This window comes from Macadamia integrifolia, unplaced genomic scaffold (genome assembly GCF_013358625.1).
Source record: "Macadamia integrifolia cultivar HAES 741 unplaced genomic scaffold, SCU_Mint_v3 scaffold2083, whole genome shotgun sequence".
Lineage (NCBI taxonomy): Eukaryota > Viridiplantae > Streptophyta > Magnoliopsida > Proteales > Proteaceae > Macadamia > Macadamia integrifolia.
In genome coordinates, this window is record NW_024868501.1 from 77,138 (window position 1) to 88,370 (window position 11,233).

The window sequence follows — 11,233 nt, forward strand, 5'->3', positions numbered from 1 at the left end:
GGGGGGGGGGGCCGTGGGGGTGGGGTGGCTTTGATTTCATGGTGATAATACAATTAAACTCAACAACAGTGGACTAAACCCCATCGTCCGTGACGACGTCGTTGTTCAATAATATTAAAAAAGGCCCGTTTAACATTAAACATGTCCGTGGCCCGGTTAAAGCCCGACAAAAACCCGATAGACTCGATTTTAATAACCTGATTATAATCCGAGACCGACCGACCGAATATAAAGTGTACCATGACCTCACTAACTAAGCTCGATTAGTTAAATGGGCGGACACGGTGCAACCTTTAAAAGTTTTCAAGCCCGATTAAGCCCGACCGAAATCGGACCGACCCGACCGATTGACACCCCTAATGATGGTGACATATATAGACGCAAGTGAAAGGATGGAGTTTTCTTACACCCTTGGTGAAGCGAGAATCACCACATCTAAAGATATTAAGGTATCGTTTGATAACGTTTCTACTGTTTCTGTGTTTAGAAATAACATAAACGACTTTTCATATTTTCAAAAATAAAAACGGTTTTTTTTTGTGTTTGATGAATCTGTTTCTCGAAATGTTTTTTGTAGACATAATGCCACTAAAAAACCTAATAGTATCATCGAAAGCCCAAAAGGGAGAGAGGGTTCGATTGCCTCTTTTAAGTTTAATTAGTTGAGAGATTTATTGGGCATAGCATTCTTTTTTTTTTCTTCTCAAATTTAATTAGTTGAGAGATTTATTGGGCATAGCATTCTTTTTTTTTTCTTCTCAAATTCTTTTCTAGAAACGAAGTCGTTTCTAGAATTATAATTAGGCATAAATTTTGATTTATGTTTCTAGAAACGGGTGAAATGGAATAACTTTATCAAACGCTTTTTAGGTTGTTTTTCCGTTTTTAGGAACAAGAAAACGCAGAAACAAAAGAAACGAAACATTGTCAAACAGTGCCTAAAATTGTTGTGATGCAGAATGACCACTTCTTTTTTTTCCCCTCTTTTTTGGTATCCTCTAATCGTTTCATGGAAAATGTTTTACAAGAATTGTCTTACTCCGTATATGAATAATGAATATAATTTTTTTGGGAAAAGTGTTTCATGTCCAGGATTATAGGCTGCACCGACAACAAAATACTCAACCATTATCCTTGAAAATGTATCATTCTTAAGGGGCAAATAGATCGTTTTAAAAGGACGGAGAGATAGACACAGAAGTCTAAGAGAGTATGTGATATGATATATTCTTGGACAGAAAACATTTTTTTTCATTGAAATGTAATAAAAAAAAGTAAAAATATATTTTCAACCCATGTATTCTATCCCTCTAACTGGATTGGGGAAAGTTATTTTGAATTCATAAAGTAAGAGCTGATAATTAATGATGAATCAAGAGTCTAATCATAACACCACTTCCAAAGGTTCCACTATGATTGCCACATGGTAAAATATTTAAAACTTGATCCAATCAGGCGCTCTCCCATGTTTTCTTTCCTTTCCAGCACTCCTTGCTTTCTTTCCTACTCTGAAGTATTCGGATTGATCAAAACGAAACGATTCAACCTGAGCCAAACTGAGCCCTTATCATTTTGTTTTAAGTGAGCTTCTATGGAATCGATAGAAACCGAATGCACTGGCCAAAATCGAAAACCGACTGAACCCAATAAAAATCCAAATCCAGACCGATAGTAATTTAACCCTCCAATGTTCAAATTGGGTTGGATGTGGGGTTCCATTAAACGCAGAAATGTGGGGAGTTGTTTTCAAACCAACTTATTTTTTTTTGGTAACTACATAAATAAGAGTTTAGCCCAGTTAACAATTGATTAAATTGTATAAACAGTGATCAGCATTGATCATCTAGATAAATAGGGTTGAAATCGTCTGTAATTCCGATCTCGTACAATTTCGTGAAATACAACCTTCAGGGGGTGACACGTGTATTGATACCAATATAATGGTCAAGATCTGGTACAACTAATAAAACCTTAAATCAGTGAAGTTTTTAAATCAGATTTAGACCATTGCATTGGTATCAATACACGTGTCACCCCTTGAAGGTGGTATTTCATAGAATTGTACGAGATCGAAATTGTAGACGATTTTTTTCCGGATAAATAAGAGCTTAGGTCCAATTTGAAGCGAGGCTGGTTCTTCCCGAAATGGGCTACTCGGTCTACTCCTGCGGCCCTGCCTAGGAAATAAGTAGGATTTGTTTTCCAATTTTATATCTGTTTATTTTGAAAATGAGGGGTATTTTTGTCAATTCGTGTATAAAAGAAAGAGCAAAAGAGGGTTCCCAATTCCCCATCCCTCCACTACAGCGATCCGTGTGAAACCCTCACCGTTAAATATGGACGCTCCGATTGTAAGTCATTTTGGCGATTCCCACTAATTGATGTTTCGTTTCTCCCCATATGCATTCTCCTTTTTCTCTCGATGTCATTCCAAAACATTCCTTTTTTAAGTCCCTTCAGAATCCACTCATCTTTCCTATCTGAGTCTCTTTATCACTCTCTGTTATGTTTGTTGTTATGTCAAATGTAATTTGGTGGCGAGAAATCTTGCTCATAGGATCTACGCGGTAGGTGGATGACGTGGCATTAAGTAGAATTTGGTCTCATGACCTAGTGGTGTCAATTCGTGGTCCGACCCGACTAAATCGATCGGGATCAACCGTTTATAGACCGGCCTGGCCCGGACCGTTTATTAAACGTGTCGGGCTTGAGCTCTGCTCGTTTATAAATGGTCGGTCTCAGTTTTGTTACTTGGACCGTCGGGCGCTCGATCGAGACCGACCGAATAATGTCCAACCGAGACCGCCTATTGTGCATCGATTTGGCCCGAACCTTTCATGATTGTAGAATACCTATTTTACCCCCCAAATTAAAGAATAAAAACTAAAAATTAAAAGACATGTTCACATTTTAAATAATGATTATATTTGGTATCATTTATTGATTTATTGTCATTTTTTTGAGCTTGCATGAGTGGGCTAGAATATAAGAGCACATTTTAAAGAGGGTCCGTTTAAAAACCGGTTAAAGCCCGTTTAACATTAAATATGTCCATAGTCCGGTTAAGGCCCGACTAAAGCCCGATTAAGGTAGCCCGATTATAGCCCGAGACCGACCGACCGACCGACCGACTTAATATAAAGTGTACCATGCCCTCAATAACTAAGCCCGATTAGTTAAATGGGCGGACACAGTGTAACCTTTGAAAGTCTTCAAGCCGATTAAGCCTGACCGAAACCGAACCAGCCCAACCGATTGACACCCCTATCATGACCTATGGATTTCGGGGCAAAACCGCCTCCCTTTCAAACCATATTCTCTCCTCTTCGTTTCTGTTTAGCGAGAGAGACCAGAGAGTTGTGAAACCCTCTTCACCATCTCCCTCTTCTTTCTTCCTCCTCTCTCTGTCTCAGTTCAACGGCATTCGAAGCCGAAGTCATCGTCATATGGTATTCACAACTATATTCTTTTCTTCTCTTCCACCTTCTCCCATATTAAGCGATTGAACTGTAAATCTTTGTCAAGATTGCCTCATCCAATGACATTGGAATCAAGAATACGATTGATGAATTGGGTAAATCATCCTCCCTCTTCCCAATAAAACCCACAACAACCACGCCGCTTTCTGAAGACAAAATTAGAAGAGTGATTGAAAAGCAACAATGGTAGGAATTCAATGTTTCAAGTTTGCTATGCCCCTTAGAGTCCATACATAGGGATATCAGCTAAATTGAGGAGTCACTAGGAATGTTTCAACTAAATCCCACTTCAAGCTACTCAAATGTTGGTCTTGGCCTGGGTCTGATTTTCTTAGGAGATATATCTATTATATTATCAACCAGCTATAATATCCTGGTTTTGATCAAACAAGAAAGCAAACCATGAGATCTTAACTTTCTTCTACTGCTTGTTTGTTAGATCTTCTTGTCTATATATTTATTCGAGTTCTTTGTAATTGATGTTGCAGACACAATTGGCATGGAAAGCAAGGCTCCGCAAATGGGGTTATGAACCACTCATTTGTAGTGTAGAGTCCAAACATGGCTTGGATTCTCTTGAATTCATATTGAGAGATCAAACAACTGTCATTGTGGATCCAAGTGGTGTTGGCAAATCCAGCCTGATCAATGCTTTGAGAAGCAATCAACGAGTTTCTTATGTTGCAGAAGCAGATAACTAGTTTGAACATGTGGGTTGTCTATATTTTATGTGGTCTCATCATCTCGTAGTTGTCATGAATTACAAAATTCTTCTCATTCTTTGATCACTGATCTTATCAGCTTGAACGTAGCAAGTGGTTTGAAGATCAGCGAGTTGGTACAGTGTCAACAAGAAGTGGCAGGGGGAAGCATACCACTCGCCATGGGAAAAAAATCGTCTGCAATTCCGATCTCGTATAATTCCGTGAAATACCACCTTCAGGGGGTGACACGTGTATTGATACCAATGCAATGGTCCAGATCTGGTATAACTAATAAAACCTTAAATCAGTGAAGAGTCATTTAAATCAGATATGGACCATTGCATTGGTATCAATACACATGTCACCTCCTGAAGGTGGTATTTCACGGAATTGTACAAGATCGGAATTGCAGACGATTTCAACCCCTCGCCATGTTTCTCTACTTCCTTTATCTGGAAAAGGATATCTAGAAGATACTCTAGGGTTTAATCAGCCTAGTCTGATGAAAGTAACAAAGAAATCTCTTGCACAAGTATTCCCAGAGGTTTATGTTGTTAAAATGATAGGCTACATGTAGTTCATGAGTTCATGGTCAAACAAATCCTGATCTTTCTCTGGCTCCATATATTGATGCCCCTTAATTTTATATCTCCAGATCATCAGGTTGTATGGTGAAGGGAGACTGGGAAAGATATCCATATTATCTTCAACTGCTCCATGAGATCAAAATCAGGGAGGAATTCCAGTTGAGGACATTAGGTACAAAAAGGGAAGGTGATGTGAGGTAACTTCATTGTAACGTCAAAACTTCCATATTTGCTTTCTTTTTGCTTGGAAAATTGTCCATTGTGTCTACTAAAAAACTAAAAGAAAGATTGTCCATTGCATTGATTCACGCAAACATCATTTATTATTAGAAAATTAGAATATTCGAAATTGTATCCACACCCACCAAAGAATTTTCAGGTACAAGGTGGGCAAGATGTGCATCCAACAAGCAGAGCCTAGGCTGGAGATGAAGAAGCACCGGAGACAATCTCGGAAACGGATGAACCAGTCAATACTAGAAGAATTGGATGATCTGGATGATGTGGATGAGGACAACTTGGAGAAAGTTGAAGATGGTAATGTTGTAAGAGCCATGGGGCATGAGAACAAGTAGGAAGCCACCTGCAGCATCTCTCATACACTGTATATAGTGGTTTTCAAGGATGCTACTCCCCCTTCCTTTTTTTCGGGGGGTTTAAAACGTAATCCTTGAGTACGGAAAAATATTTAACTTCTCTCCTGTTGATAGATTGGTAATGTCATGTGTGGTAAGACATAAGCTGTCCAGGATTTTATAGTGAATCCCTTTTCATGGCAAATTGTCATTTTTTGAGGCTGTATATTATTAGGGTTGGTTGGGTGACTTGGTTCAGTTTCTCCTTGATATCACATTAAAGAGTACTGTGTTCTCAAAATTTTGGCATGGTTTCATCAGTTGAGAAATGAAATTCAGTAAACAATGAAAATTGTTTAAGGAATTTCTTCCCGAATCAAGAGCTTTAAGTTGCTGCTGCTGCTGCAGAACTGTAAATGTTCTTCTATGGCCAATGCTCTTGAATTCAGAATCTGGAGGAACAGAAGGGGCCATTAGGGACAAGAGGGGGGGGGTAGCAGTGAAGATGTATGGCCTTGCACCTATCAAATGCCTCATGAATCCATAGCTAAGATCAGCAGGTGATTCAAGAGGCCTCTGGCCTGTTCACCATCCTGGAAACTCTCAAGGAAGAGGTCTAGGATAGAACTAGGACCTGCATATGCTTGGTTAAGGGTGGTCAGGATTACAGTCCTATCTTTCATGGTAGTTCTCTTTAACACATTGGTCAGCTCTATATGTTTTCTATTCTGTAGATCAGTCTTATGAGATGAATTCAGCTGGAGATATGCATGCAGATTCGTTACTTTGGACTGATGAGGGTGAGGAAACCGTTGTTTTTGGATAAACTGGATATGTTAGTTCGGCTTCGGCCCTGTACTAATACATTCATTCCTGAGTTTGACTCATCAAAACATGTCTACATCATTCATGATAATTATTAAGAAAATCTTCCTGGAAATTGTTGTGATGTAGAATCACCCCTTCCCTTTTTTTTCTTTCCTTAAATCGCCATGGAACGGGAGTGCCATTAAACATAGTCTTATATTTTTGATTCTATACAATTTGAGTTTAACAATGACACAAAATTTCAAGTCCTATCGCATAGTCACATCACCAAGAGACGAGATTTTTATACTCCACATGTGAAAGATTTCCAAGTGAAATCATTTTCTAATTAAAGCACAGAGTTAGTAGAAATCTTTAATCCGTTAAGGAAAAAGTTTATATTATTATGACGCAAATGTGCATATTCGTGTGCAGCCTATCTCACATACCCCTTGTGGACTCACATTCTCTCTCCTAATTAAACATACTATTGAACTGGCGTCGTAGTGATCTCCCCCCCCCCCCCTTTTTTCTTAACATAATCAGTGACTAAATGAGTATTTTGTATTGAAAAAAAAAAATCGTTTGTTCATACGTGGTTGCATAAAATTTCCCCCCACCCTGTATGAAATAAAAGTCTTATTTATGTGGATGTCTCAAAGCAAACTCTCATTGGCTCCAAATTGGTGCAGGAGCCATGCGATGAGACAATGATCTCTTGCCTGGCCATTTTTTAAATGGCATAACCTATAGCACATGTAAATTCGAGGATTATAGCCCAGAAGAAATTTGAAGTCTTTTTTCCCCCATTATGATTAGATTATTGAAAGAGATGATCTTTCATCTAATACTTTTTTTTTTTTCTTTAGTAGAGAGCCAAAAATTTATTCATCATTACATGTGCAAACTCATGGTAATAATAGAACAAATCTCCAGAATCCATGGATCTTTTAATTTATTTAACATCTACTTCATTATTTAATTTTTTGGATAATGTTCTCTATTTGGGAGCATAGTACATGCCAGTTTCCTCCTTGTGTTTATCTCTCTTCTCCTTCTATGAAGTGCCATATCTTTCTTCCATTGTTGGAAGAGAGAGATAGACTTAGAGAGTGCTAACAAGGTTTTTGAAAATCGGTGTAAGACTATAACTCTATAACTCCGAGCATTAAAAAAAAGAAAAAATTACAGGTTATAAACGGACAAACATTCAATTAGATCATTCATCCTTGCCCTAATCTTTCCATGGATTCATTAGGATGTGTCCTGATGTCCATTAGTAGATATACTAGATCTTTATAGAGATTATACTTAATATCATAGCAAGATAATTTCCAAAGTGCCAAATGTGGCTCTTTTTCTCTTTCCGAAGTAAAAAATTACTTCTTGCGTACTTCAGGCATATATATTTGATCATTCATCCCTCTACATTGAAGAAGAAGAAGAAGAAGAAGAAGAAGTTCCCCATTAAATCCCCAAATCCTAACAGTGGTAGTGCCCTTAGAACTAGAAGCTAATATCTATCGACAAGGAGGTGGGTTCTGGATGCCGGAGAACCCTAATTTTGCATTTGCACATGAAGACGTAGCAGGTAGATTGCTTGAAGTTGGGCCTTTGTACTTGAGATTGATGTTGTGCAACTCAACATTCTGGCACGGAAACTGTTGACTACAGGCGATGTTCACTGCAACTTTTGTTGCCGAGGTGCCTCTGATATCCCTGAAATGCACATCACTCACCTGCACGCGAGAAGGCTTCTCCACCAAAAAAACATAATGGATAGATGATTAGAACATATATACTCACTCTATCGGCCATGGAAATTCAAAAGAAGATATTAAAGAGTTGTTTAGTTACCGGCTTATTTGAGCATTTACTCCCAGAGCAATATTGTTGATCGATGATGATGGGATTCTTAACATTGTTCATGATAAGGTCCTGGAAAATGAATCCTGTTGCGTGGCTTGGAGGAGATCCAGGCCAAGTTTTGATCCTAACACCATTCTGTGTGTTTGTTAATGTGCAGTTTGTCACTGTGACTTTATTCACATCCTTTTCATCTGGATACTTCCCAAGGCTACCAACACTGCCACAATGTTAATAGTGCATTAGTTTTAGCCCACACCATCCAATTCTAGGACCTTAGATGACTTAGTATACTAGGTGAGCCTTACTACCCAATAGCTCAAATATTTTGGGTTGGGTACTTCAATATGGTATCAAAGCAGGAATTTTGAGTGTTTAATCCTTGAGAAGTGTAACGGGGTTTTTAAGATACATTCTCATCCCGGTGCCACATGATGATGTTTCTGTGTGAGTGTGAATGACGTACTCACATGCAAGGCGGTGTGTGTATAGGCTTACAAGTGTAAGAGATGTGGTATCAAAGCATGAGACTCTATGTTTTCACTCCCAATGGTGGAAGCTATGTGTGGAGAAAACACCCAATGAGTGCACCTTACTGGTTCCATCAATAGGGGACATAGAGGTCATTTCAAGGGGAGGAGAGAGAAAGAGAGAGGCACACCTATACTAACCCAAAAAAGAGACAATACATGAAGGGGAATGTTGGGGAATAATTCCACCTTAACTCTAAAATCTCGAATGACTTCATATATTAGTTGAGCCTCTTCACAAGGACTTGATTATGGAATTATGTCCAGATCCTAATGATGAAATCTACCCTGTTTCCAGATTTTGGAAGGGGATTGGTCGAGTATCTAAATGGTTGGATCTGATTCTTGAATTCATGCATTTTCATCTAATATCTTAAGCTTTTGGATTGGAAACTTCAATGTAATTGTCCATAATACAATACCATTCAGAATGTAGGGTTAGAGATTAGAAAAAAGAAAATACCTAATTCCATGTCCTGGCCCGCATGAGAGTCCATCAATGGTGATATTGGTTGCACCTTGACCGATGGAGATGCAGTCATCCCCTGTTCCAATCATGCTTTTGGATATTGTAACAGAGTTGGACTCACTAATGTGAATCCCATCTGTGTTTGGGCTATCTCCAGGGGCAATGATAGAGAGTCTGCGTGCCCCAATGTTCTGGCAAAAGCTCATTAAAATGTGGAAAGCTTTGCTATTAAGTGAATGGATACGCCTAATCCTTGCATTGCTTACATGATTGAACTTAATGTTCTGCCAAAAAAAAAAAAAGGTTCTTAGGTAACTAAAACAATATGAACAAGAAAAAAGGAATTTCAAAAAATTCAAAAAAAAATTTTGAGTCCAAATTATTTGCAACGAGCAAGTAAAAATTTCTCTTACCGCAGGCATGAGTTGACAGTCACTGTTATGTGAACAATCATTAAATTTCCAAACGGCGGCACCTTGGCCATCGAAAGTTCCACCGCCAGTAAGAATTAGGCCATTTATGTGATCAAACGAGAACCATTCAGGAGTTTCAAAGTCACTAACATCAGTATCAGCTTTAACGGTTCCTGCCACTTGAACAGTAATTGGAGGTGGCCCAGCGCATGGCCCTTGAAAAATTGTTTGACTAGTCAAAAATGTACCCATAGGGATAACAAGCCTAGCTTTCCCTCTCCAATGGCATGCTGCGTTCCATGCCTTCATGAATGCCTGCAACCACTATCAAATATTAAGTTTCTATCTCTCTCTCTCCATTGAAAGGGTAGATTTCAGCCCAAAAGATTATGCTATTAGGTACATGGACTCAAAAGAAACGAAAATTCAAACAAATAATAATAATAAATAAATAAAATAAAATAAAAATGGTTGTTGCCAGATTACTGGCAAGTAGCTACAACCCTTAATTGGTAGTAACCAAGGAAATTAAATTGTAGGATAGGTTTAAAAATACCCACTTAGGGTGAAATTTTTCATGGGTAGCTCCTGAGTTGCCTAGGCAAGTTTCATTTCCTTCTTCCTACACTCCTCTATGATGAATTCCCCTCTCCATTCACTTTCAAATAGGAATAAATAGTTCTACTATGATTGGATGCAAAGAAAATATTTTTTTTTTCTAATTTGAAAAAAACATAGACACATAAATCAACAGTCATTACAATTTTTGTCTTAATATATATATTTTTTTCTTTTCTTTTATCCACTTCCAAACAGAGCTAATGCTTTGTTGTCATCATACAAAATAAAAAACCAACCATGTTCAGTGGAAAAATTCGGTCTTTGTTGAACCTTCAACATTGAATCAGAGCCTATGTAGGTTGTTTTGTTATCCTTCCAAAGTTGTCTGTCTACATATTAGATTAGGTAAGCTGAAACCCTTGATGCATCCATATGCTTGATAGATTCTCTTTATCTAATGCTTTAAGGTTTTGGATTAAACCTTTCAAAAAAAAAAAACCAAAAAATTTGTACAAAACCTAATATAAAGATGAGACTGAGACTTACCTCAGTGCAGTCGAACTTCCCACCAGGCTTAGCACCAAAGTTTAGCACATTAAAAACCTTAACATCACTAGGGACTGGATGGCCGCGGCCGCGGGCGGCAATAGCCGTCCCAACAGGTGCACCATCGGCTACAAATGAGAGCAAAGCCACCAAACAAGAGAGAAGAACAACTGCCATTATCGCAGAAAACAAACAAGAATATAGATACAGATACTCTTCTCTCTTATCTTCTTCTTTTATGTGTTTCTAAATTAATTGGAAAAAACTAAGGGGCCAAGCCCATGCTTGGCTTTGATACGCGGGGAAGGTGGGGAAACTGGGAAGAGTGGGGTTGTCATGTTTCATTCTTTATAACTTGTTTTGAGGTTTTTCAAAAAACCGTCTCCGTTTTCCACTCTTCCTCTAAATAAATCGATTCATAGTTGCTGCAACTAATCCATATATAATTAGTATTACAAAAACTGTTTTCTTGTTTTTGTTGTTTGGTTTATAGGTTGAGAGATCTCTATCTTCACTAGATTTAGCGCTGGTTAGGTGGTTCTCCGCTAAATTTACCGGTGGTAGAGATTCTCCGGCGTAACTAGAAAGAAGAAATAACTTCCAACCTTCCCTATTTCCGCTCCCAAGACTCATAACTACCAACCGGCTTTCTGCACCCACAATACGGATTTTCTTGCGCGCTAAATGCTACTGTTC

The 11,233-nt window shown here is 38.4% G+C and overlaps 1 protein-coding gene and 1 pseudogene across 1 annotated transcript; one reads left to right on the forward strand and one right to left on the reverse strand.

The window, feature by feature from the left end:
- Positions 1-3,958: 3,958 nt before the first annotated feature.
- On the forward strand, positions 3,959-5,449 carry LOC122065658 (annotated as a pseudogene).
- A 2,034-nt stretch (positions 5,450-7,483) lies between these two features.
- Positions 7,484-10,955, reverse strand: LOC122065662 (exopolygalacturonase-like). Its single transcript, XM_042629486.1, has 5 exons — positions 10,538-10,955; positions 9,431-9,745; positions 9,012-9,301; positions 8,010-8,238; positions 7,484-7,906 (listed from the first exon to the last, which is right to left on the reverse strand). The coding sequence occupies exons 1-5, from the start codon at positions 10,712-10,714 to the stop codon at positions 7,673-7,675; spliced, it is 1,245 nt and encodes a 414-aa protein (XP_042485420.1). The 5' UTR covers positions 10,715-10,955; the 3' UTR covers positions 7,484-7,672.
- Positions 10,956-11,233: the final 278 nt, after the last annotated feature.